The 27,146-nt window shown below is 41.9% G+C and overlaps 2 protein-coding genes across 2 annotated transcripts in view; both read right to left on the bottom strand.

The window, feature by feature from the left end:
- Positions 1-1,685: 1,685 nt before the first annotated feature.
- rab14l (RAB14, member RAS oncogene family, like) lies at positions 1,686-20,990 on the bottom strand. The gene is made up of 8 exons (XM_083793604.1): positions 20,861-20,990; positions 11,803-11,861; positions 10,783-10,836; positions 9,551-9,728; positions 7,858-7,924; positions 5,428-5,515; positions 4,621-4,651; positions 1,686-4,491 (listed from the first exon to the last, which is right to left on the bottom strand). The coding sequence occupies exons 2-8, from the start codon at positions 11,852-11,854 to the stop codon at positions 4,314-4,316; spliced, it is 648 nt and encodes a 215-aa protein (XP_083649730.1). The 5' UTR covers positions 11,855-11,861; positions 20,861-20,990; the 3' UTR covers positions 1,686-4,313.
- A 3,213-nt stretch (positions 20,991-24,203) lies between these two features.
- LOC310879604 (uncharacterized protein) overlaps positions 24,204-27,146 on the bottom strand; it is a 6,236-nt gene continuing 3,293 nt past the window's right edge. The window contains exons 2-3 of the mRNA XM_083794375.1: positions 25,758-25,898; positions 24,204-24,412 (exon numbers count right to left, since the gene is read on the bottom strand). Coding sequence (XP_083650501.1) covers positions 24,228-24,412; positions 25,758-25,898 — 326 coding nt within the window. The 3' untranslated portion in view covers positions 24,204-24,227. The remainder of the gene's footprint in view (positions 24,413-25,757; positions 25,899-27,146) is intronic.

Here is a 27,146-nt window from a genome sequence, read left to right as displayed (position 1 = left end):
GCATTTCCGAACGCGCCCAATATGACTACGTAGGAGGACTACAATATTATTGTAGTCCTCCTACGTTACATCCGGGTCCCTTGGTCCCATCCGCTTCTAATGCAAAATAGCTACATATGAACGCGTGAATCTTTTTTTTTTTTACAATAACGTTATTTGTCAGAAAGGAAGCCATTGAGGGTTAAAATGGGTCTTAATGCTTCCAACTCATATAACTGTCACCAACAACACTTTTAATGATATTACATGAAGCAGACAGCCCTGTGATGAAACCTTTAGCATTACACTGTGGTTAATACGTTTTTATTCACAATGGAATGTTATTGTACTCTTAATATATCATGGTGTAGCACAGCACAGTAGATTCATATTTCAATCGATCTGGGATGTTAAAATTGTGCAAAACTCTGTTCAATGAATGGCCTCTTCTGCTACATTAAAATTACTAAACATTAAACGTTACTTATACCTGTTATTGAGACTCCTATAGAGCATGTTGACATGGATAGCTTGGTTAGTAGTATCTCTGTTAGTTAATGCAGTTTGATTGATTCAATTAATAGCCTATTTTATTAGACAAAAATGTAGAACAGTAGTGTCATAGAGTGGAAAATGCCATTTGGTTTAATGTCACAGAATGCAGTGCCACGTAGAGCAGCATGATAAATGGTTAACTTTATAGTGTGTTCAAAAATGGCAGATCTGCAAGTTCAGTGTCTTGAATGAGATGTGCTGTGAGTTTGCATATCTGCTATTGTCCAGCATAGGACCGTTGCACAGTGAAGTATAGACAAGGCTTTAGGATTTATAAGTAGTTTTTAGAATATAATAGAATATTCACTCCAGTGAATAGCATTTATCCATTTAGATAACTTTTTGATTACTTATTTTTACACAGAAACATAATGTGTGTCTTTACAATAACTGTAATGTAATAATAATACTAATAATGTAATGTAATAATTATTAATTAAATAACCTTATTTTATTCTGAAGGCAACCGGATGTCTTAAATTAGCTAGCTCTCAGACAGGAAGTTCTAAATTAGCTCAAAAGACGGAGCCGAGCAGGAAGCCGTTTCTGAAGTGTACAATAATGTAGGGCGGCCTCCCTATGGCGCCCTCCAGTGGGAACAACATGAAACGAATAAAAACAGGCAACATAACAGGTGTCACCGTCTGACAACAATAATGCACAGAACTGAACAGCTGGATACACCGTCATATGCATAATGTAACAAATGAATGTAACAGTTAGGACGACTTCACCACTTTGTCCTCACTAATGTTTATGATACAATTGCACAATGTTTTCTCTCTCTCCTAGGAGGGCTGTGGGCAGTTCAGAAACCCATCTTCCAGTGACATCGAAACCAAGCTAATAGAAACTGCAAGCTTTTTATTTACTGGAAAACGTTACCAAACTTTAGCAGTCTGTCTACAATGTCTGTTGGAGAAATCTCTCATGCTCCCAGCTAGGTCTTATTAAAGCAGAGATGTGACCAATAAATAATACCGGTTTTATTGTAGGCGGCTTATATACCAGAGATTGCTAAACAACTCAATATTATGGTCTCCTATAAATGTGATTAGACAGGCAGTATGTGTACTGTATGTGCATAGCCTTTTTTCTGAACCGGACCCAAGTGTAGGCCTAATGAACACAGGACACAACATCACAAAGTATCTATAATGTATTCTGTCTAGAGCATTTTATTGTTATTAAAATCAAAATGTCAACATTTTAAAATCATATACACGCAAGAACGCATTTAAATGTTAGCACAGCTCCTTCAAAATTTATACATATGTACTTTTTTTTCTTTTCTTTTTTTACTTGTGGACAGACAAAAGCAAGTGGTCACTCAGACAGCAGAGGTGGGACACAGGAAAAGGAAGAACCATTGCAAGCCCCTCCCACCAACTAATAAACCAATTCCCACTCCCCAAAATTAAGACGGCAATGCAGGCCCCTCGCTTTGTAGAGGAGCTATGACATGGTAAATAAGAAATACGACATACTAAGAGTAAACCCAACACTTTGCAAAAGTGCCACATTCTCCACTCCACCTCCTACAGAATTAAGAGAGGAATCGGCTTGGATATAAATATCGATTTGCACACCATCCCACTTATGAACTCCCTTCTTCCGTCCTGTACCCAAACTGCCTAAGGATAAGTGAAAAGAAAGAAGGTAAGGAATCACCAGGTTTCAGTAGTGCAGAGAAGGGTGAGTGTCTGTCCATTACATACATTTATTCATATAGAAACTATGTTACAGAATTTCCCAAGCATGAATTACAGGCAACCCACTACCACATCAACTGTACATGTCTCAAGAGAGCCAGCAAAGGTTTTTCTATCTCCCAAGTAACATGGTCATCACCAATAGTTAAAGCAATATATACAGCTGTCCAATCAGGGAATCAGTCTTTATGGTACAGAAAAAAAGAAAAAAAAAAACTTTGAACATAATCTAGATTTCAACTAATCTGTCCCATTGCGGGATCATTTTAGGTAGGGCATGCTGCTTTGTGTTTTATTAAACAAGCCTACTGGGGAGAGAGGACAGCGGAACAGCCGTCCAAATTAATGATAAACTCTTCAGCGCAGATACGCACAATATACAACAGGCATATCCGAGTTCATTATTACATCCTAATACGCATTTGTTAGGAAACTTCAACTCTTGTGTTTTTTTTTTTTTTTTTACACACAGCTTTTGCTTGCCACACCTCCTGTGTTACATATAGTTCCTGTTTTATTATCCACAGAAGTATCACAATTATTGTAAAAGGGTTGGTTTATTTAACAGAAGTGAGTCTGACAGCAGTATGTAGAGCAAGCGCAGCAAACCCAAAAAAGATTAACAGTAATAGTAATAATATTAACATTAATCAATACAATAAGGCAACAAACAAACAACATAAAATGCTGGTAAAGACATACAGATTCTATTGATATGAATGAGGAGGGGGAGGAGGAGAGGGGGGGTCCGGTGCAAAGTGATGATCGGAAGGAATCCCTCCAAAAAAGAAATAAAAGAAACATCTTTGTTTAAAGTGTCATTTTAACTTAGTCAATGAAACCCACACACATTCTCTCACACGCGCGTTGGAAAAACACCCACTGTCCATTCCTGTGATGTTATGGTGGAAAAGAGGAGCCATCACCACCAGGAACTTGTGGGGAATTCCCTGTCTCCTTGGTTTTGTTTAAGGTCTCCTGACAACCTGAAGAGCTTCATACACTTTGTTGTGCAGTGTCATACACCGAAAATGGCAGATCTACAAGCCCACATTGTGAGCTAGTAGATCTGCTGTTTTCGTTGAACAACGCTGGCATGCAATGAAGTATAAATCTGGCTTCAGTGTTTCCATTTGGGACACAAATTCACTTTCTGCCTACCAAGCAGCAGAAAGTGGCTTCAAATTAAAAGACTGGAAACCCACGAAAAAGTCCAATTTAAACACAGATTGGTCACATTTTGAGTCATCTGCTAAAAGCACATACTGTGCACAGTCATTTGTGATCAACAGTGTGCCTACATAATACATTACGCAATTGCCGTCGCTATCCAATCGTGCGACTAGGACAGAAGAATGAACTGTAATGATGGAGAGCAGTATTGCGCGCACACGCGCACGAACACACACACACACACACACACACACACACCTTACTTCAGTTCAATGATTACAATGCTAAAATCAGGAAACCATGCAGGCATCAGGGGTTGTAGATTAAGGAAAAAGTATCAAGATAGTTCAGTGGCCTTACAATCTAATTTATAAATCATATGGATGGAACTTGTATTTAGCTTAAAAAAAACAAATAAAAAAACAAACAAAAAATAAATAAAAAAGAAACAAATCAATAAACGTGCGTTTATTGTTACTGTATGGAATTGACATGTATCTAGGTCAGTAACCGATGTGATGTATTCCAAGTTGTGACGTCTAGGATCCTATGGCAGATGAACTAGACCAAAATGGTGTGAGGAGCAAGAGTGGAGAGAGACAGGAAAATGATAATGCACAAACTGTAAAGAGAGGAGGACCGAAGCCAGAGACGCAGTCGAGTGAAGGTGGAGTGGAGACAGACGGGTGGAGAGGGGGTGGGGGAGATGTAAGTCCACACAGTCCAGCCCAGGTCAGCATCCATCCCCTGTTCCTTCCCTCCACGGCCCCATTCTCGTGCAGGTCCTGGTGCAGTAGGGGTGGGGGAAGGTGTGGATAAATGAGTAGAGGGGATGGCAGAGAGGGCAGAGGGTGGGTAAGAGAGACGGTAAGAGTGAGGCGGTCGCTTGGTTCATTAGCAGCCGCATCCTTCCCTCTGGGGCTGTGGTTCGCTGGTTAGCCGGCCGCCCTGGGGGGCCGAGGGCTTATGTTGGACCCCTGACTCAGCGGCATTCAGGTCCAGGCTGCCATCTTGGATGTTCTGGTAGATCTTCTTGGCAGCCTCCAGGAAGGCATCTTCAACATTCTCACCCCTACAGAAAGAAATGTACACATGCAAGGTGAGAGACAAGACACGGCGAGCAGTGAGCTGTGCAATGGAGTGAATAAGTACCCCAAATGTCCATTCTAGTTGTAGAGTAGCTGATGTTAAACTGACTTACGTTTTTGCACTGGCTTCCAGGAATAACAGACCTGTGGGACATTACACAGAAGATGGTGTCAGACACAATGAGGTGAAATAATTTCAGCCAAGTCTTCATTTGCGAGTTAAATGCTTTCTAATTCACCTATCCATAATTCGGCAATCGTTTCCATCCCCCATTTGCACATTACATTTTTTCGATAAAGCCCCAAAATCCACTCCCTTCAGGCAAAAATGTTTTTTTTAATTTTAAGGTTTTTTAATTCAGGAATTTAAGTTAAAAATCCAAAATGCGCTAAAAAACGCTTGATGGAAACACACCTACTGGTCTCTTTTAGAAAACTAGAGTGGTGCCCATTGGAGCCTCTACAGCGGTGCCCATTGGGCACTGGCCTACTTGGAATGATGCAAGTTGGAAATGCATGCCCCATCCAGATATTATGTCTGTCTGTGTCCCATTTTTGGAGTTCTTTGTCAGGCATGCCCAAATATGGAGTCTATGCAGACATCAGAATGATGCCAACAGGCCAGCTCCATATATGGACACTGGGCAGGGGCCCAGTTCAGAGCCCGGGCCTTTTTGGGGCAGTTCTGGACAACCGTGGGTCCGACCGACCCGGGCACTGCACTCCCTGTGGTGGTGTGGAACATGTGTGTCGAATTTGAAGTCTGTGGGGGGAACGGTTCTCGAGTGAGTCACACACACACACACACACACACACACACACACACACACACACCACTCGTGCACCACATCATCCTAGGTGATAAGGTGACCACCGTTTCGTTAGTAAAAACAGAGTATGACTAGGCCTTAAGCTCTCACCGTTCTCCTCAGCAAACTGCTTAGCCTCCTCGTATGTGACATCCCTCTGGGCCTCCAGGTCAGCTTTGTTCCCTATGAGAATGATCACCTGAGGAGAAGGGGGAAATTACAGTTAATTTTGATAGCAACATCACCAGGGGAAATCAAGTTTGTGCAGATGTACACAGTCATAGCAAATAAAGTAAAACAAAAACAAATAAGGCAGCAAATTAAAAACATCTCAAACGCAATATTTCTTATGCAGCAATGCTGTGCTTCATGCTGTACCGTTACACTCATTCACACCGGGGAGCAGTCCAGTATAACCAGTACTAAACTGATGGCCACTGAGCAGCTGCACTGGATCAGTTGGGAAGTGCCTTGGTACTTAGAAGCCATTCGGAGGCCAATTTCAAATGCATGACGTTTTAAATCAAAGTCAGGCGTGGTCTGCAAAGTGTGGCCTTGAGGTCCGATATATATATAATGCAAATGCACAATGTACTGGGTGTGTTTGTGGTCTGAGTCATGGTGATGTGGCCCTGCCTATACAGTATATGAGTGGTTTTCAACCCTTTCCATATCAAGGTCAGAGGTCCATTATTTATTCGGCATTTGAGCCACGGACCACCATTTGATGAGATTTACTCTCAGACCCGCCAAAACTAAAGAATATTTTGTTGTCATTGGATAAGATTTTGCCCACATTTCCATGCAGTAATGATGTGGTACCATGGGAGAGATAACTGGCAAACGTTGATCAAAATAACAATTCTTCTACATTCTCTAATGGTGTAGACTTCTTGTAAATGAAGTAATGAAGATGTTGACAATAATTTAACTCTTGAGAACGTAAAGGGTCCACTTGGTTTCATTTTACGCTCTCAAGACTTAACCCATTCTGAACGGGCACCCATTTTGGTGTTAGCATCATGTTATGCTTTATCTATTGAAAAATAGCAGATCTACAAGCTCATATCGCGCCACCGAGTGGCGCGATACGAGCTTGTAGGTCTGCTATTTTTTAACAATCGAAGAACGACTGACATTTTTTTAAATCTGATCTCAGGTCAGAATGGGTCAATCAGACCAGTGTGTGTCCAGCGGAAACCTCGTATGAATCTGATCTCAGGTCAGAATGGGTTAAAGATCCAATTGATCAACTCGCCATCATTTAGCTGGGGACCACCTGGAATCCACTCAAGGACCACTGGTTGAAACCCACTGCAGTATATGAATATCAGGTCTGTTTAGTCAGAGTGACGTGGGCGTGGTACGGCTGCCCACCGTCCCTCTCATTAGCCACTTTTAATATAGGAAAAGTTGTAAGTGCTTGTGACTAAATAATAACTATAGGGTCAGTGGAACAGTTTATTTTTTCGATTTCCAAAACCGATTTATAATTTATAATATACAAACCCATTTGAGCTTCAGCAGTCATGCAACTGTTAATTTCTATCTCTATTGAAGCAAGGAGTTAATATTTCTGAAAACAGCCGTGTATAAATCGTCTTTATACCAGAAAAATCATAGAACAGTCAGGACAACGGATTTTGTGGAAACTGAAAGTGCACAGGGTAAATGAGAGCAGTATGATTTAGAAGTAATCATATTGACAAAGCAATCCAATTTGTGAAATGGACAGGGCGCTGGGATTCCAAGAAAACTCAACACAGCAACATTATGAGATTGGAGAAACAGAGGAAGAGTGGAGAGGGAAACACAAAGATAGTAAGAACAAAGTAAATATATATCGGAAATGCTATTTTATAAGCACACTATACATTTCCTCCCCTGGTATAAGCACACTGTATACATTTCCTCCCCTGGTATAAGCCCACTGTATACATTTCCTCCCCTGGTATTTGTCATTTTGTACCAGTTTATTTTATTTGTGTACACAATATACCATTATTTTCCACCCTCCCATGCTCTTTTTTTTATGTTTATTTTGTGGCTTTCGCCTTTATTTTATATTTTTTATGGAGGGACAGACAGTAGGCTGACAGGAAATGGGGAGAGAGATTGCTTACATTACTGCAAAAGAATAATGCTCAAAACGTTTGTTACCAGTCTACTTTCCCCCACACAGCTTCACAGAATCATCATCGTCTTTTACGTCTAGAGACTCCCGTCAAGGACAGGCTTCAGACGCACCTCCTCCGGAGACTTAGCTCATTTTGTGCAAACGTTTCTTTCCCCACTTTTACAGTTTTTTCTGTATATATGATGACGACCCTGATGTAAACAGGTTTTCTGGTTTCATCCTTGTAGCAGTTTTTGTATTGAACTGCACTTTCATTGAAATGTACCCATTCTACATACTGTGAATAAAATAATCAACCAATCAATCAATAATGATACACCAGAGGCCACAGAAACCAGGAAACATGCTAATACAGCGACTTGGGCAACTCACAATCAAGTTCACATTTATATCAGCATACTTACGGTATTAGGGTTGGTGAGATTTCTCGCATCCGTCAGCCAGCTACTGAGGTGGTTATACGTGCTTCTCCTAATGTGGCACAGAATTAAAAACACAAAGAGAGATACACTATTATGACAACTGGTAATTAGAAAGCACAATGTGACAGTCCTAAAAGGATCAATAAGTTGACAGTAGCATTAACAACTGTTAAGAGTATGTTTGTGCAACATTGTCGTCACTTTGGTTCTCATGGCTATTATACACCAATCATCATTTGGTTCTTGGGCAGGTACCTTTTCACTGGCACTTAAGGCAGACATTTGGGCACTATTTTATATTGATGCTGTAGGAATGCGGACCATGTTGACTCAATGCGACATGCGTTTTGACATGGTTAGCTCTAGGTTTTTTTGTTGTTGTGGCTTTCGCCTTTATTTTTTATAGAGGGATAGACAATAGGCTGACAGGAAATGGGGAGAGAGATGGGGTGGTGACAAGCATTAGAGGCCGTCGAGATCGGGAGTCGAACCGGTGGCACACTGCCAGACTGGAGTACCAGCCAAGGTGCCTGGACCGCAGAGCCGCGGCCCAGGCCAGAGCTCTAGGTTACTTCTTAAATGTTAAGGTTAGGATACCGGTTTGTGGCAGGCTTATGGTCAGGCCAGGGTACCAGCTCAGTGGCCTAGTGGTTAGAGTTGGATATTGGGAGGTCTGGTTTCATCCTTGGCCAAGTAGACCATAGAGACTATAAATATGGTACCCAATGCCTTGGCACTCAGTCAGCATCAAGGGGGGGTAGGTCCCAGCGACATACTGTACTACCTTCATGTCCAGGGGCAGGGGTGTACTTGTACATCATGGCTGAGGGTTGAACATCAGGCCAGTACAGTAACAGAATATAGGCTCCTGACCTATGGACCACATGGCTACTTACTTTACTTATGGCTAGGCAAGGGTTTAGCGTAGGGCACAGTCACACACATGCTTTAGAAGCGCCAACGGATTCTGAGGGCGGCGTCAAACATCCATTTCCCCATGTTGTCTTGTGGGTAGTTTTCTGGCATGTAGTTTGTTTTACGCAGGTTGAAGTGAAATGCAGTGGGGACAACCACGGTGGTGGTTATTTCCTATTGGTTGACACCTGCTTAAAGTTCACCAATGTTGAATTCCAAGCTTCAGACGTGTTGAAAACCACTCATGTCAATGTCGTCAACGTGCCACAATGGGGAACTCCACCCCTTTGCTCCCATAGAAGCTGCTGTTTTTGATGCGCATGTGTGACCGTGTGTACTAAAGGTTACAAACGGACCATGTTTAGTCCACATTCCATCAGCGAATGGGCCACATTCTTTCTGCATCAAAATAGTATGCAAAAGGTTGCCCACAGTGTCAGCATGTGCACGCCAAGGACACCTGCATAAGTGGCAAACCATGTCGAGTAAGGCATGTGAACAGGCTGCTTTAGTAGATACCATTTATGTGACTGCGAAGGCCTTAACGGGGACACTGGGTGTGGACCGGACAGACATTCCCCATGCCGAGCTGTGTTTACTTAGCAAGCCACTGATACCATCTCACAGTTTGGATAAGGAGGAGGGAGTCAGGGCCACAAGAAAGAATGGCCATGTTTGTTCAAAGGTTATTACTGCCAGGGGCTAGTTATTAGATGCTAGAGGCAACCTATGTAAGTGGATGCACACATTAAGTCAATACCTGGTGATGTCATAGACCATGAGTGCCCCTGCGGCGCCACGGTAGTAGGAGCGGGTAACGGCCCTGAAACGCTCCTGGCCCGCTGTGTCCCAGATCTGGAGCTTGATCTTCTGTCCGCTCACCTCAATTATCCTGGTGCCGAACTCCACGCCAATTGTGTGGGGGCAGTCTGCCATGACTGTGGAACACAGAAATGAAGATACGCTGGTGATGTTCCAGTATATGGAATGGTACGGGGAATAAAAAGGCAGTAATTATCAAAAAAGTATTGCTTGTTGTTCCATTTTCATTCATCCCTACAAGTACCTTCTTTTTCACAGCCGAATAATAAAACAAAAAGATTCTTTTATTCTTGTATCATTTTTCACATACATTATTTTACACACAACACACAGTAATAACATTCCCAACCCCCTAATCTTCATTGTGAGCCTACAGCAGATGGAGACAGCAGCAGAGCAGTCTCACAAATGATCATTCAGATGGTTGTATCCATCTACATCATCGTCCCCGTCAGGCAGAAACCTTTTACGATAAACATGTTTTTTAATGGATTATACTACAGCGTCATACAAACGTATCAAAAGTAGCAGATGTGCAAGCTCGGAATGCAGCTCGAAGCAGGGTGCTTTGAGCTTGTAGATCTGCTACTTTTGCCCTTTCTGAATTTGAACATACAAGGTTTACACCCGGCAGAGACGTCATAATATCAATGGCAGAGTGGCTACACTTGATGACACTTATCCAGAGCGTTTCTAAAACGTTTGTCGTGTGTGTGCTTCTAGTGTTTGAGCCATGCAGGATGCGCTGGTGGATGAATGTAAGCCTGATTTATACATAGCTGCACGCCAGTGTCGCACACCGAAAATAGCCAATCTACAAGTTCACAGCGCAATGTGGCGCAATGTTTTGTGAGTTTGTAGATCTGCAACACAGTGCACACAACCAAGTATAATTTAGGCATAAGGGAGCACAGCATCTGGCTTGTCAATAGTGGGTAAAATGTGAGTAAAATGTGAGTAGACGAGGTGAATAGTAATGGGAGGCTGCAGCTGACACATACGCATATTCAAAGAAGTCTCTCACACTTGAGCTCACATTCGACTTCTCTTGAACGTCTCACTTCCCCTGACATAAAGAAATCTAAGAAATGGAAGCCTCTCCAGTGAAACCTGGCATTCTCGCATATAAAGGAGACAATTAGCCAGCAGAAAATGAGGAACAGTACTTACATTTCTTCTCTGTGAATTGATGAAGCAAACACGACTTCCCTACCCCCATGTCCCCTGTGAAAAGACAAGGCAGAACGCGACTGAAAAGGACAGACGATTAGGGTGTTCTCACACCAGCCTTGTTAAGTCTGGTTGAATGGAACTCTAGTGTGTTTATCCCTTGGTGCGGTTTGTCTGGGCAGGTGTGAAAACTGCATCAAACTTGGGTAAGACCAAAACAACCGCACCAAGACCCTTTTGAGAAGGTTATCACGGACCGGTTGTTTTCACACCCTGACGTGGTTCGCTGCAGGTGGATGTGATTAACACTGTGGTATGTAAAATGGAGCCTTGCTGCTGGTAAGCCAAGCAGCGAGGAACCCTTGTGTTCACAGCGATCATATGTGAACATCATTTGCGCATCATTTGAGTCATGTTGCGTTCACACGGGCCAGATTAAACAATGCAGTCTACCATTCATTGTCAAAGGAATCCAGTGACGTGCCGTGGGAAGGCACAACAATGCATGTAGCAGCTCCAAATCAACTCACAATGCATCTTTGCATCGTTACATCTGCCTGTGTGAACGCACCATCACTGATCTTTACAACCTCAGATATGTAGGAAAACTGATGTTTTGGGGATCAGTGAGACTGCACTGATGATTGGCAATGGGCATGTCATTTTAAAAATACTACTTTAAATTATTTTATACTTTGGCTATTAAAAAAATAGCAGATGTACAAGCTTACACTGAACTTGTAGATCAGCTATCTTTTAAACCTTGTGAAAATGTGTGCAAAAGCTTTTTTTTTTTACTTAAATCTTTGCTTCAGGGGGTCCCTGGAACAAAATATTTTGAAATGGGGATGCTTGGCTAAATACATACAATGTTGGGGGTCCTTGACATGAGAACATTTGATCACCACTGATAATAGCAACGTATGTCTTTTAGAAAGTGTTCGGATTTAGAAGACATTTGTAGAATCGGCTTCAGGTCTTAATGGGACATTCAGCTTGGCCCCTTTTTGGCTCACTTACCAATAATGATGTATTTGAAAATGTAGGAGTAGTTGTACGGTGCAGTCGCCATCGTGGCTCTAAGAGAGAAATGGGAATAGAAAGAAAGGGAGAGAGAGAAGGCGCGCCGTTAGACATGGTGTGTATACATGAAACATTGTTTAGTCACAGAACAAAAATCACTTGTGTGAAGTGAGGGGTGCCCACTGCCCACTGTGGCTGCCACATGACGTCACAGGGGACATGCTGATTTTCGGTGCGACACACCGACGTGATACAAAGTAATAATAAAAAATAGGCGTTAGTCAAACAGTCTTACCAATTCTAGAGAGTAAAGAGACTTAAGTGTTATTTTGTTTACCCTGGCAGCACTGTTTGGCAGGTATCAATACACTTTTAGACCGACATGTTTGTGCCAGCATGGATAACATTTCGTTCTTGATCGCCTCTTGTCTTGATTGTTTGAACATGACGTCATGGGCCACTATGCTCAATAACAGGCTTGATAAGCCTAAAGCTTATTGATAACGGGTACTTTTTTCGGGTATCATTTATCGAGCTCCATGACTCCAATGACTAGTCTAAACTAAGTATGCAACCCGAAAAAGTGCCCCTCAGGACACAGGTCTCCACCAGGGCAGGTCAGGTTGGCCTCCTGGTGGCGCTATAATAGGCCAATGTGAAAAGGGTGCCATTTGTTCTTATGCCCAGGGCTTAAAGCCAAAAACAAAAACCAAAACAAAAGACAGAAAATGTTTTTTTGCAAATCTGCACTGATCTCATTAAATGACCCCTATGAGATCCTCAGGACTGAAACCAGTCCCCAGGACTGATAACTTCAAGCCCTGAGTCTTATGCCTTTGATGGCAATTGGATGATTTGAGGCATTTTGTTCCAAAAATGTGTTTTGCTAAAATCCACCTGTTGGTGGCGCTATAACAGGCCAATGTGAAAAGGGTGGAAGGAGGAACTTTGGGGCACGCCTGTCTAGAGTTTAAATGGACAATGGACAGCCGTATCAGTCAAAAGGGAAACATCAGGCCCAGGCCGTAGCGTAACGGTCTGGGCACCGGACTGGTAATCCAGTCGCAGTGTGCCGCGGGTTCGACTCCCGGACCCGACACGGCCTTTACTGCATGTCATCCCCCCATCTCTCTCCCGTTTCCTGTCAGCCTACTGTCTGTCCCTTCAAAAATCAATAAAAGGCGTAAGCCGCAAAAAACATATCTTAAAAAAGAGGGAAAAAAAGGGAAACATCAAAGATGGATGGGAAGGATCAACATATGGAATGTCAGAACAGGTTCTGACATATTAATATTGATGACATCAGGGATCTATGTCAGTCATCTCCATAATTGGGCAAAGTGTCAGTCCAATCCAACCTCCATCGTCTATCTAGTATAGAAATCACACATGTGTGAAGTGAGGGGCGCTAATATATATACACATTGATTAGGTGATGTAATGGTGATGAATAGTGAACGGTGCCAACAGAAACATTTAATGCCATTAATAACAGTTTCCGTGCTTTGAATGGATTACTCCAGGTTAATGTCGCTGCCATATCGGACATACGCGAGTTTTGTTTTATGTGTTTAATCCGCCGTAATGTAAACAAAAAAAAGAAAATTCTTCTTCGCCGCGGAGAAAGAGAGTAGGCGCATCTGTTGTGATAAAAAAAACCGGAAATCGTCACATGCTGTGGGCTGCTAGGGCTTCTGGGAAATTGAGGCCAATGCAAATGAATGGGGTACAACGCCTCATGGAGACGAGTCTTGTGTGCGTCTTCCGGGTGCACCAAGATGGTGGATGGTACGATTGGATCACAACAAACCGAGGGACCTTTTTTCGCTGGATTTTCGCGGATTAAAAGCCCAAATAATTCAGCGTATGCTCTAAAGGTAATACAACAATCTCGGCAGTGAAGGGGGGTTGATTAAAAGTCCGATAAATCGTTTTCCGCAGTCAAACTGTTAACAATAAAGAGACAATATGACGTAATTTCCCCTTCATTGCCAATGGCGTTTTATAACAAACATTGAACTAAACTAAAACCAAACATTAAACCTGTATATAGGAGGGGCTAGCGCCCCTCAAAACAGAATTACTTCCCTGGACTACAGGCAGGCGTGGCAGTATGCACAAGGAATATGGCACTGGTCGGTCCAGTGGTTTTCAAGATCAGCCACAGACAGTCCGGTGCCGTGTCATTAGTCAGAAGGTTCATTGTTCCGAAATTACTATCCCTATCTCTAACCCTAACCTAAACATAACCGCAAGCACGGGAGCAGTGCATGTTCGCTAACCTTAATGCATATACGGGACCTTGAATCTATGGGCAGTTCCCGACAGTCCACCACTTGCACCAATGAGCAAGTCGAAATATCAAGGTACACCCGTCACATCAATCTACAAGCTCACAACGTATCACATGTGAGCTTGTAAAAAAAAAATCCCCTGTATTGGGAAAATATGTGCTGTTGTCCCAAGGCAAGGCCACTTTTCTGGTCGAGTGGTTTGCAAGATTAGCCACAGATAAAAGTAAATGTAGACAGACATGTAGGGGTGAAAACAATCTCCCCCTTTCCCTTTGGTCTGACGGAGATAAACAGAGGGGCGGTCACTCCGGTCAGTGGGTTAGTGTTTCACTGAGGTGCAGTCCGAGGGATCAGACATATGCAAAGTTAACTTGTCTCCTAATGATTATTTTAGTGCTTATTGATTGATTAACAATTGGCATTAATTCCTGCTTCCTAAGTGCTAATATCATTTAAATAACTACAAGAAATTTGGTGTTGATCAGTCCAGTAGTTTATCAGGATTAGTTGCAGAGAGACGGACAGACATTCAAGACCGCCTTTGGTCTAGAAGAGATACAAAAATGTAGTGTAAAGTAAAATGCAGTTTAGGACCAGTAGGATGGAAAATGTCTATACAAGGTGGGGGAGAAGCAGTGAGCAAAAGAATATCAGTGCACAGTTGCATGGATAACTAATTAGTAGTAGTATGAGCCTATGAGGGTAATTTAAGGCGAACATGTCACACTTGAGTCTCTCCTCTCTAATTAAGATCGTCAGCATGGGGTCAGTTACCATCAGAATGGCACATAGCTAGTCATTCTGCTGGAATCCAGCTGCAAACTGCAAAAAATCATGAAAGAAATATAATGAAGGAAAAACGGAGAGAATGACAAAAGAAAGTCACTGATAATAACTAAAACTATTAATTAATTACTAGTATTAAACTATTATTGTGCTAGCGTATTTCATATCATACATACACCATGGCATGGATGCACTCACTAGAAGAAAAACAAATGTTACAAAAAAATGTAAGACTAATGAGTGAGCTTCACTTTTTCCCTCATCAGTGCCTGCCTATGGTTTTTTTGCACTACTCAACTCCCAAATGTGAAGCTACTGCCACGGTGCCACCCGTTTCATAGTTACACACACAGCCACACTGACATCCACTGTTTACTTCTTGGTCAGATGGTTTCTACTAACCAAAAACAATGCAAGCATATGCCTTTTTTATTTTTATGAGGAATCTGAGGATATGGCTCGACTACAATGCCTATTGATTGGGTTTTACACCAATAGCAGTTAAGTGTGTGTCATGGCAGCTCAGCGATGCAACGTCACCCATCAACAACATATAAGCAATATTCTAGCCATTTCAAGGAACTAGAAATTAAATCCATATCTCAGGAGTGATGGTCGGCCAAAAGTGTTTTTTTTAAAAGGAACATTTAACACCAATGTTATGTTGTTTACTTGTATACTATACAACAGGGCAGATTATGGATCACACACATAAATTCCAGCCAAACCCTTTCATCTCAAATCTAGCAGAAACATGAGCACTAAGAATAACAATTACAACCATTTTCACACCAAAATGTTTTCAACAGCACACTACATACATTATGAAAAATAAAGCCATAAAGGCAACAAAAAGGCTAGGTCTAGCAAGGACACGGCTCAAGGACTTCAGCATCAGAGAATACACAGACTTCATGAAGAGGTTATGCAAAATGTTTGAACGGGGTATCAGTTGGGATTTTGGGAAAGTAATAGTGACAGTTGACAGAGTCTGCATCCGAGATATTGCTTCCACTGCCGTTCAGAGATTGCATTTGTGAATGATGTTACCTGCCCGTGACCAGACAGGGTTGAACTTCCATGGAGGTGGGCCCAAAAGTTTTTAAGTCTGGTGTCTTTTTACGTTAAAGAATAATGAGTCAGGGTGGCCATCGCTGCCGGGTCGGGTGGCCCATTTGAGGGTAGAATAGTGTTTAATTCCATTGTGTATTGTAGAGCCTGCTTAAGGAACAGTATAATTCCACTCTTTAGCGTCATCTGCTGTAGTTAGAAACAAGTAACAACTGATACAAAACTAGAAAAAAGTGCCCCTAGGGGCACAGGTCTCCACCAGGATAATAGCGTTTGTGATGTTTGGACTGAGTAATATAAACTTCTTTTTTTTGTGGCAATAATCTGTCGCCTGGTGGTTGTATAACAGGCCAATAAAAATAAATATATAACACGTAACAGTGTATTCATAATGGTTAGTAGTGCGCATACAAGGTTGTACACAGATCAGTGTAGTTAAGGTGAAAATATGAATTGGCCGTTATAGCACCACCATGAGGCTGTTTTTAATGTTTTAAGTGGCATTTCTTCCTAGTGGGGATGTGAGTGCATAATTTCACGGAAATCGCACGCCGTCTTCAAAATTGTCATTTGTTTTGTTCAAAATTGACCAATTCTTCAAACTTTGGCAGGCAACTTTAGCCAATGGGGATGGAATATGGGAAAGTGGACAGATCCATGTTTATCACATGACTATGGATAGTGTATACCGTTTTGCGAAGTAATGTACAGAAATGTGTTTTGCCAAAGTCGGCCTCATGGTGGCGCTATAACCGGCAGATGTGAAAGATGCAGGGCAAATGTATTTCCCTGGCCTCTAGGGAGAGCGTCTACAAAGTTGTACACAGATCGGTGCAATTATAGGTAAGAACAGTAATGCAGAGAAATTGGGGCAGAGGTTTGTTGTTGGCATCCAGGGAGGCATCGACCGAGCCAAGAGATTATCTGTATGCAGACGGACGGACACACGGATGGCTGGTGGAGACAATTAGGATAAGTACACACATTTATAAGCAAGGCAGGTATTTTAAAAGGATTAACATGCAGTTTCACCAACTAACATGATAGTTTCGAATTTGAAAGAAAAGGATTGAAAATGTTTGCTTCATTAAATAATCACATAATGTGTCTGCGTGCTGCAGTCTCTGGACAGAAGACAACTGAAGTACCCATGTTGGCTCTGAACAAAGTAATCATTCACACTCCAAACCAACCTCACAGTAGCTATCAGTATAACCACTACAGTACTACTTAACACAAAACTAGAGTTTGACTGATGTCAGACTTTTGGGTCCGATGCTGATCCACATTTTGATCCATAGTCCTAGACTAGTCTAGGACCAAAATATCAGTCATAAAAACATCTGTAATTGGCCGTGTAGGTCTAGGACCTAGACGACCAATTATAGATGTTTTTTGTCAGGTGAAACCAGACTAGTGAAAGCTCATGAAATGTAGAAAAACTAGTCATACATGAGTCATATTGAGGACCTAGTCCAGTGCCACACACACTGCTGTCATGTATTGGTTACTCAGGTCACATGACCAGGAAACAGGTAACAGGAAGCAGGTAACAGAAATCTTTAGAGACACCCGTGACCCAATGTTATGTAACGTAATGTTATGATTGAGACTGGACGGTTGAGAGGAGAGTTCGTTACTAAATAACGAAACCAGCACTTCTTTCACCTGACAAATATCACTGTGTGATCATTTCTTGTTTTACCATAATTGTCAAAAAGTGACAAACATTTCAATTTAAGAACGTTTAACAAAATATAAATGTCTACACAACTGCCATTTTATATAAAAATAAACATGAACCAAATGTTATTTAACCACTAAAGCCCTATTAAAATGTTAAAGATATATATATATATATTCTAAAACCTAGACATAATGTATGTTATTGCACCAGTATACATGGTGAAAATAAAGACTTGGTGGGAACTTAATAGAATGTTTGTGATGTGAATCTATAATTTTAGTTACTCATGGAAGCATTTTAGTATAGTGCATGCATGACGATAGTGTGCTAGGTTTCCCTGCATGCTTGTATAGAGCCCATTTTTCACAAATATTCATTTCAAATAGTTGCTCAGAGATCACAAAGAACAGCTATTCTCCATACTCTCTCACTTCCCCAACTAGAAGAGAAGGAAACTAAAAACATGGCATACTGACACAGCCATTCACAATCACATTCAACTGATTTTGTGGAGAATTTGTAGCAACGAACTGACAGTTTTTCATTCCAACCTGCCTGATGTAAAATCCTGCCAGAGTGCCTGTCTACTACATCCCCTCACATGACCCTCATGTGGTGCCTCTAGCCCCAGAATCCAGTCTGAGGCTTTTCAGTGCTGCAGGAGCTCAGCTATAGGTACAAAGAGTCAAAGACCATAACAAGAGCAGAACCTGTATCGCAATAACATTTAGTTTTAGTCTGTTACACTGCACTTACTAGAAAGGCCTAATCAATGCTATGTTCAAATTAACGACAACAAAGCAACCAGCGGCGGCTATTCATTTTCAATGGAAGCTGATGACAGGAAGCTACAAACTGAGGTTCGACATCTGTCACTGCATGACGGTGGCTACACAAATCAAAGTTGAGCCTTCGATTAGCCTCCGTTTTTGTCAGTGCTCCAATGACGCGGAGAAGTGTCAACCGAACCAATCATGTTTTGTTGTTTCTCTCCCACTCCCCCCACGATTCCTGTTCCGTTCCGCAAATGGATGAAAAAATGTATCATTTACCGGCACGGCACATTACATAATCACATCAACAAGCACTTGAGAAACGGTTCAACGGTGATAATGTAGCTGGCCACACTTGGCCTGTTTTGTAGCTTTTGCCACTAGTAGCCCGAACACAGCATAAGAGCATACATCGATGAGAGAGTCACAGTAGCATGTGACTGGACTGCAGCCTCAGCACTTCCCCCTCAATTCTCCAGCATGCCGATTCATAAAACAGACAAACACCGTCAGTGCTGTACCACCTCTCCACATCCACTTGCTGGTGGCATGGATGCACTGCAAGAGATTCACACATACACATCTGGACAGATTACACCAAAGTGAATCATAAGGGTAGTCATGCTTTCACATTCAGACCTAGCATTCAAATCACGTGACTTGCTTCACAAGGCCAACACAATAATGATGACATCATCGTCACTGATAATGGCAGGGATGACCCCACAGTTCAAATACCGTAAAAAATATGTTCAAATTGATTTACTGTCCCGGGATTGTATTATATTTTAGTCAGATACAAAAAGCTGTAGTTAAGAAAAAAAGTTAAACTTAAGCTTTTATATTCAACCACGAATATAGCGTACACTGTTGATGTTAGGATGAACTTGCTGTGACATTTTATTATACTATTACTAATACTTTACATCTACACAGTACACACTACACACACACACCCCATTCCAAAAGGCAATGTGTATGTCCCATATACAGAGACTACATGTACATCGTACAAAAATAAAATAGATTTAACATATATGCTGGGAAGCTAAAACATGTAGGTCATCAATGACACTTCTATCTAGAGATAACTGGTCCTTAAGTTCAAGGCTGTAATGATTGATAGTTATGAACCAAATAGACCGGATCTGTAGCTCAAGAGTGTATAAGTGTAGATTGGGGTCCAAGATCAAAATAAATAAATAAATATAAAATGGGAGTCCGTGGACTTATGTATATTAAACCTGAAATTAACTACGGTTGAATCACTACTAAACAAAAGAAAAAGGCAACATACAAAGGCCATCAATACACACTTTCTGTTGGTTAAAATCAACTGAATTAGTAAATAGTATACCCGTCCCGAAAGCCAGCTAACTTAGCATAGCAGACCGGAGTGTAGTCACTCACAACAAGTCATATGTCTGGGTTAATTCATTCCCATCTAAAATTAGCCTGCACGTGTACTATAAAGCATAAAAAATACAATAAAAAGCATAGTGCCGCTGGCACACTGAAACGACAGAGCCAGGTGCACGCAGAGGGAAATGTGTCACTATTATGCTCATCGGCTAGCTTTGATAACAACCACCATCAGGCCTCAAGGATGGACGTTATGACAGCTGAGCAACATGAAAAATAACGCTGCATTACATTGACAACACCACCACCACCAAGTACAAAACTGGGCCGTAGTCACAATATTATCTCACTGATAATACTTTACCTGTTAATTAATATAAGGTTTATTACTTAATTCGTCACGCGACCCTTTAAAGACAAGTATATATCTCTCGTCTCGACAAGAAAAACAACGTATTTAACAAGACAGGTCGCCATTTTTAGCTGAAATAATATTTTTGTCGAGTGAAAGGGGCCGTTAAGAGGACATGGTATAAACTCACATCGGGTCGAAATGATTTGACAAATCAAATGCTATCGCTAGCAGGCTAGTTAGTTAGCTGTGGTTATGTAGAAGTATCTAATGTCAAAGACAGCATTTTTCTTATCTGTGATGACCGTGGCTGTGACCGTGGCGGCTTTAAACCCGTTTTCATTTGTCATAATAATGATACATTTGGAATATTTCTCCCAGGTAAGGGTAACGCTGAAAAAAAACCAACAGCAGTTAGCTACCTGTCAAGCAAAGGCTAACGTTCGCCGAAAATAGCAGATATGCAAGCTCACAACGCGACGCGACCGCGACGCGTTGTGAGCTTGCAGATCTGCTATTTTCGGCGCGTGACCCCTTCTCGCGACGAAGTACAAATCCGTTAGCTAGCTCGCTATAGCTGCCGCCGCTTGGCTAACGTTGAGCTAGCCGAGGCTGTTATTACACAGGGAGCAGTCCACTCCACCAAAACATACATGTTCTTTTACATCCGCACGAAGACACGCACATGTTCACTCGCGTGTTCATACTTGCCCTTTGTCAGTGTGCTTACCAGGAGTTGTGTGTTTTTTTTTGTCTACCGTCTTGAGCACTCCAGAAGAAGCCGAAGAGAGGAGAGTCTGACTGCAGGTTTATCCTAGTGGCTGAAGTGTCTCTCTGCTGCCTTGACTGTCCAAGATGGCTCCTTCCTGCACAGGGTTTCCTCCGCTCGATACAATGGGCTTCTGGGAGGACAAAGAGCAATAGATAGATATGCGGCGATTTTGCGCCTGTTTGCGGCAATAATGCGCACTGGAATTGAGAGGAAGCTCACCTGCACAGGTGTATATTCGGGGTAAGCCTATAAAATGTTTATAGCTCATCATTCTCTGACATGTAGGCCAGTGATTCTCAAACTTTTTCAATGTAAGGAGTAACGACCCATAATATGCATGAGATAGGGGCCAGCAGGGCAGGGCCACAGACCCCCATTTGAAGAAATCTCTAGTGGGACCCCAATCTACATGTGGAATTGGGATTTTCCGTAGGTTGTGTACATTTGTATGCTCCCTGAAATAACTTAAATAAGTGTCAATTATTTATTCCCTTAACTATGAATCATCATACAGTAGTTAGGAAGGACCCCTGGGAGTCCCTGGGCCTGGATCTATGCTCCTCAGACATTAAGAATCAGTTTGATAGAGAACGACTGCGACATCGTATTGTATTCAGGTTGTGACATTGGTTGATGGTTGAATTACTGTACATTTCAAGCACAACTCAATACAAAAACTGTTAACTGTGAGTGGACGACACCATACAAGCATTACACAATATAGGGCCCACCGTTTTCAATTCATCAAAACATTTAGAGACGTACAAATATACACTTCTATCTAGCCAAAAACAGTAAAGTGAGGGGAAAAGGGGGTGGGTGGGGGATTCAGATTTTGGGGGGCCAATTTTGAATTGCAGCCTGCCCTTTCAGAGCGGTTTTGAATGAGTCAAGGGATTCGCATGTCTTAATGACTGTTGGTAGGAGCTAAATTAATTTAGTCCCTTGTTTGTGCCGAAGCTGGGTTGCACATGGTTTGTTGAACTCCCTCTGGTGTTGTGGGTGTGGACTTCGTTGACATTAAGGAAGTATTTAGACAGGCACATGGGTATCTTGGTGGTGTAACGAATCGTTTGGACCAGACCCATTGCAAGATGCTGTACTCTGACGTCAACCCTAAGCAGGTGTAGACTGGCCACAGGACGTACCGGTCATATTACCGGTGGGCCGCGACCGTAGGGGGCCGCTCAAGTTATGATATGATTAAAAAAAATGTTTCTTTGGGGGGGGGGGGGGGGGGGGGGTTTGGCAGGCAGGCAAAGTGAGTGACAAATAAATCCTCATCTATCTTGAATCCTTTTGCCAGCATTCTTGTGAGAGCAACAAAGGGTTCTGTAGTTGTCTGTTGGTTTGTATCATTTATGTTGTTCTGTAAAAGTGGTGGTATTTAGGGCTTGCTTGTTTGTGTGTGCCTCGACGGAGCAGGTTTCTGCTATCTGCGTGCTGGTTGTGGTGGGCCGGTCTGGGCCAAATTCACACAAAAAATATGTTTTTGTCCCAGTCCAGCCCTGACCTTAAGCCATTCCAGACTGTCAAAGTGGGCAGGGGTGAGGTGGGTTCGGGGAATGAGGCCAAGTAGAAGCCTGACCAGTTTGTTTTGGGAAGTCTGGAGCCTTGTTTTAAGGGCCTTTGAGGTGCTGTGGTACCAAGAGGTACATGCATAGTCGAAGAAACCTTGTACGAGGGCTCCTGTTAGGGTCTGTTAGGGTGTTTTTGTCGACCAGTGAGGAGATCCTGTATAGGAATCTTGTTCTTTGGTTAACTTTTTTGATTACGTTGGTGGCCATTTTATCACCGGAAAGATTTGCCTCCAGGATGGAAGTAACCTAGTGTTCCGACACCTCCACCATCTGTTCTCTCCCCTCCAGGTAGGATTGCATCCAACTCACTGATGTGCTATCGAAACCAATTGCTTTTAGGTTGTTAACCAGTATGGAGTGGTTCACGGTGTCAAAAGCCTTTTGGAGGTCCAGCATGACCATGCCGCAGTATTTGCCAGCATCCACCTTGTGTTTGATGTGGTCACTCAAATAGAGACGGCATAATTATGTCAGTGGAGTGGGGTGTTCTTTTTGTTTTAAATGTAATTTTGTCCATTCTGTATGGTAGAGTATGTTAATGCATTGTATATTTTGTCTCCCTGACTGTCCTGTTCAATTGAGACATTTAGATTGTGTCAAAAAGTCATGTCTCACCTAGACATTCAATTTAGCAAACAGGCCGGCTCTGTTAGCTCAATGGTAAAAATGTCAGCACTTGCGCAGGAAACCAGGTTCAAATCCGGGGTAGAAGAGGACAGTTGCGTAGTGTTGCTTCGATCATCAAATCGATCATCAAATACAGGCAAACAATTGGGACCCAAGGAAAGCAATACTTGCCAATGTATTGCCTACTTGCCTACTCTATTTATGTATATCTGTTACTGACTTGAGCATAATTTGTATTAAACCATGTGAACCTCGAGTTATTTTTAGATGAGTGATTATAAGCTCTATGACTGTGAAGTGTGAAAAATCTTTAAAGCAGTGCATCAATGGTGATAATAAAACGGACAGACTGTATAGGTCACAAGACTTAAAAAATATGAAATGTTTTTTAATACAGTATTTCACACATTACATCATTTCACTGTACAATATTTCTTACCATAATCATTCTTACAATCACAATATAAACACATGCAGCATGCATCTTCAAGCTTTGCTTGAGCTGGACAGAAAACTGATGAATTGATTTCATCATATTAAAAGAGCCTATCCTTTGATGTTTAAACAACTCTGAAGCATTTCATCAAGATAATGTACATTTCAACAGTTTCTATATGTTCATGGTAAAACTCATTGAATCGTGGACTACTATTTTATCTCATAAATGTCGGCCTTCATCTGAGCAACGATAGGCATGTAAAATTAATGGGTTGGTGGTGATCTACATGGAATGATTATTACTTGATTTAGAACTTAACTGAGGAAAAGAACGCTAGCATATACCATTATTTGCCATCATTATGATAGCTTAAGTGGTATTCTGACAAAAGATATTGCACATAGCCTTGGATTAAGACTATCATAGATGTATTTGATTGAGTCTAACTTTTACTTTCATATCTACGCAAGCAAAAGTCAGGCTCGATAAAATACATCTATGATAGTTTTGATCCAAGGCTATATTGCAAATATCTCTGTGGACAATAAGAACATACTAAATAAACTTCCCATGAAGTCCTTAACATGAGCCAACACTGAGATTAATGTCTTTGAGGGAAGCATTTCTCCAAAATTCCATATGCTGCTGTGAATATTAGTCCCTGCGAGCTGACTCCACATCACAACCATAATATTAGTATGAGGCTGCTCAATGCACAAACATAGTTCATTACACTTGGTTGCCAGGAGGAGGTGCTGTTACACAGGTCTGAGGCACAGCATTTGATGCGCACACCCGGCAGCTCATGTTGCTGGCAGTGTCTGGATGTGGCACAACCACTGGTCAGGACAATGTCCAAAGCCGCTGCAATGACAGGAGGACAGAGACAGCACAGGAATCAATCAGCCAGGAATGACAAGACAGTCGTGGGCTCAGCAAGAAATGAGCATGCAAAGCATGATGCAATGCAACATTGCATGAGGAGATATTAGAATACATTTTGGCCAAATTATCTAAAGGGCAAAAACATTAAACAGACATTAAATATTTTTTAAATATTATTAATTATTATTATTTTATCAAGAATCCTTCCTTCTATCTCAATCACAACAAGACAAACAAGTCTACACATGCAGCAAAGCAAGCTACGTGTAGAGTGTCCAGGAGAAATATTTTGTGGTGTGATTATGGACAGCTGAGGACAAAGGGTACTAGGACACTAAAGTCTGTTATGAAACTGCAGCAGCATCCGCTTTGTTTTGGTCCGACTGACCCATATGAACATTAGCTGGAAGATCGGGCACAAAGTACTCCCAAGACAGTGTTGAAAGATGTTGACACAATCCCTGACATACTTGAATGTGATGGACTGCTGTCAGAGCCCTTGGCTGGCCCTGTTATTGGAAATGGTGCCACATCAGCTCTTTCTATGAGGTCTACATTAGCTGTCAAGGAAAGCAACATCTGGCTCTTCCGTGCTTCACTGGCTATCAGCACAACTGTGAGACCATCATCACCCTGTCTTGGGTGTCCTCTGCCTTCATTTGCACATGAATCGTACCGACCCTATTCTGGGCACGTCATAGTAGGAAAACATTCGTCACGTTTTTCTGTTTGTTTGTTTTTCCTGAAAACTATGAGGAGCTTGCACAGAACAAAAACTATAATCCATTTCACCCACTTCTTCACACCTGTAAACCTGTAATGTGACACAAAGGATTCGGATTGTGATTCTGATGCATTGTGAGCTTGTGGATCTGCTATTTTTGGTGTCGGATCAGATCACTGCATGGGGGACTCCAGTCAGGAACTTAGGCCTATTTGAACGAATAAAACATTAATTTAACCAATTTGTATGGTAGATAGAGCATACAAGTATTTACACGCACATCAACAGTGGGTGCTGGGCCAATACGGCAATCATGGAAGGAGGTAGGGCCTGCACACCATCTAGCACAACTTCAGTGGTTGGAGGTTGTCTCCATACTGTTCCACTGAGAAATTTAGATCCTGTGTCGGGTTACGGTAGGAAACCTACAGTATTGACAGGTTTCGTTAGTGCAATATATCCCCTGGCCAAGTGGAGATTGCCTCTTGGATGAGTCGTAGAAAGATGTTCTAGCGGTTCGAATCACGGGTAGGACACAAATCTTACAGATTGCAGCTTCAACCTTTTTTCCCCCCTGTGTAAATAAAGACATGTACGTACTGCTTTCTGTTCTTATGCAGAAGCGGTGTTTGAAACCCTTGTGTGAGGTGGTGCAGGTGATGACCTCTGGGTTGGAGCAGCCCACGTCCACATATTTCTGCCCCTGGATGATATTGCAGCCATAGCACTGAAGACTGTGGACTGTGGAGGAGGACACATGTTACTGTTGATATGGAAACTTATACAGTAAGTGCAATATCCAGTATAATATTCAATATACTACACATTGTTCCATTTGTACCTCTCTCGGAGTTAAAAATGCATGAATTAATAATGAGGATGTATTGTCTCAAACTGTGTAAAGATGTCCTTAGTATACCACACTATTATAATTATTTAATGAACAATACAGGCATCCAATTCATAAAAGAATACAAGTACACATAAAATTCAAAGGGATAAAAAATAATAAAACATGAAGGCTTTCCATCATGGTCCTTTGATTTACAATTACATGATGGATGTTCGTGTGTGTGTGTGTGTGTGGGGGGGTATTATTCAAAAGCCAAACTAAATGAGCAATTGCAGTATTAGAAGCAGTAGGACTGACGCAGATTAAAATACATGCACAATCGGCATATAGTACGCAATTGACTGACACACGCAATTATTACACACCCTCCAAGGCAAAAGAAGAACCTTCTCCACCCCAAATAGTTCAAACCAACCTCATGGTGGCACTATAAAAGGCCACTTCATGTTTTAGCCTATATCTCTTGAACCATACAATCAAAGTCTTTTCCCCCTGGATTCCTTGGATCATTTGTCATTTCTGCCTGGCAATATTTTACACCATTTTCTTAAAAAAAAACTCACTTGACGAAAAAAAATATCCTTAAACCGCTCTTGCAGATAACTGTAACATGATATGATTATCTATCATTGATGCTTTTAAGGAGGCGTGTTACAATATAATGTTACAGTTTTCGGCAAGAGCAGTTTTGGTTGGATTCTACATCATTCTAGGATTGTATTGAATAAAAATGTATTACTTTCATCAATCAATCAGCATACGTCCACCAAAAAGCTCTGTGTGAAACCCTGGATTATACACAAGACAGCCAACTGTAATTTCCTTTGAACTCATGAACATGTGCAGTCACGCACGCACACACACACACACACGCGCACGCACGCAGACACGCACGCACGCACGCACGCACGCAGACACACACACACGCACACTCTCACTATACAAAATCACACCTGTGTGAACTGAGCAGTGCAACTATGCATTTATTGTTATAGTTACTGTACTGTACTGTACTGTGCTCTGTACTGTAGTGTACTGTGCGGAAGATCCAGACCCCCAGGAACGCACCCAGGGCGCCGGTCCCGTTCTGGTGAGCCACCCTCGTGTCTGAAGCGGTCGAGAAAGGACAGAGTTAC

Source organism: Protomyctophum parallelum (genome assembly GCF_964188405.1).
Source record: "Protomyctophum parallelum genome assembly, chromosome: 21".
In the NCBI taxonomy this organism is placed as follows: domain Eukaryota; kingdom Metazoa; phylum Chordata; class Actinopteri; order Myctophiformes; family Myctophidae; genus Protomyctophum; species Protomyctophum parallelum.
Note: the sequence above shows the minus strand (reverse complement) of the source record. Positions and strands in the feature narration are given on the sequence as shown.

Excerpts from the sequence above, each read along its gene's own strand:
- rab14l (XM_083793604.1), bottom strand. The coding sequence starts at position 11,854 with ATGGCGACTGCACCGTACAACTACTCCTACATTTTCAAATACATCATT. Across the intron at positions 7,925-9,550 it reads ATGGTCTATGACATCACCAG|GAGAAGCACGTATAACCACC; the intron begins GTATTGACTTAA and ends GTGCCACATTAG. Across the intron at positions 4,492-4,620 it reads CTGGAAGCCAGTGCAAAAAC|GGGTGAGAATGTTGAAGATG; the intron begins GTAAGTCAGTTT and ends TTCTTTCTGTAG.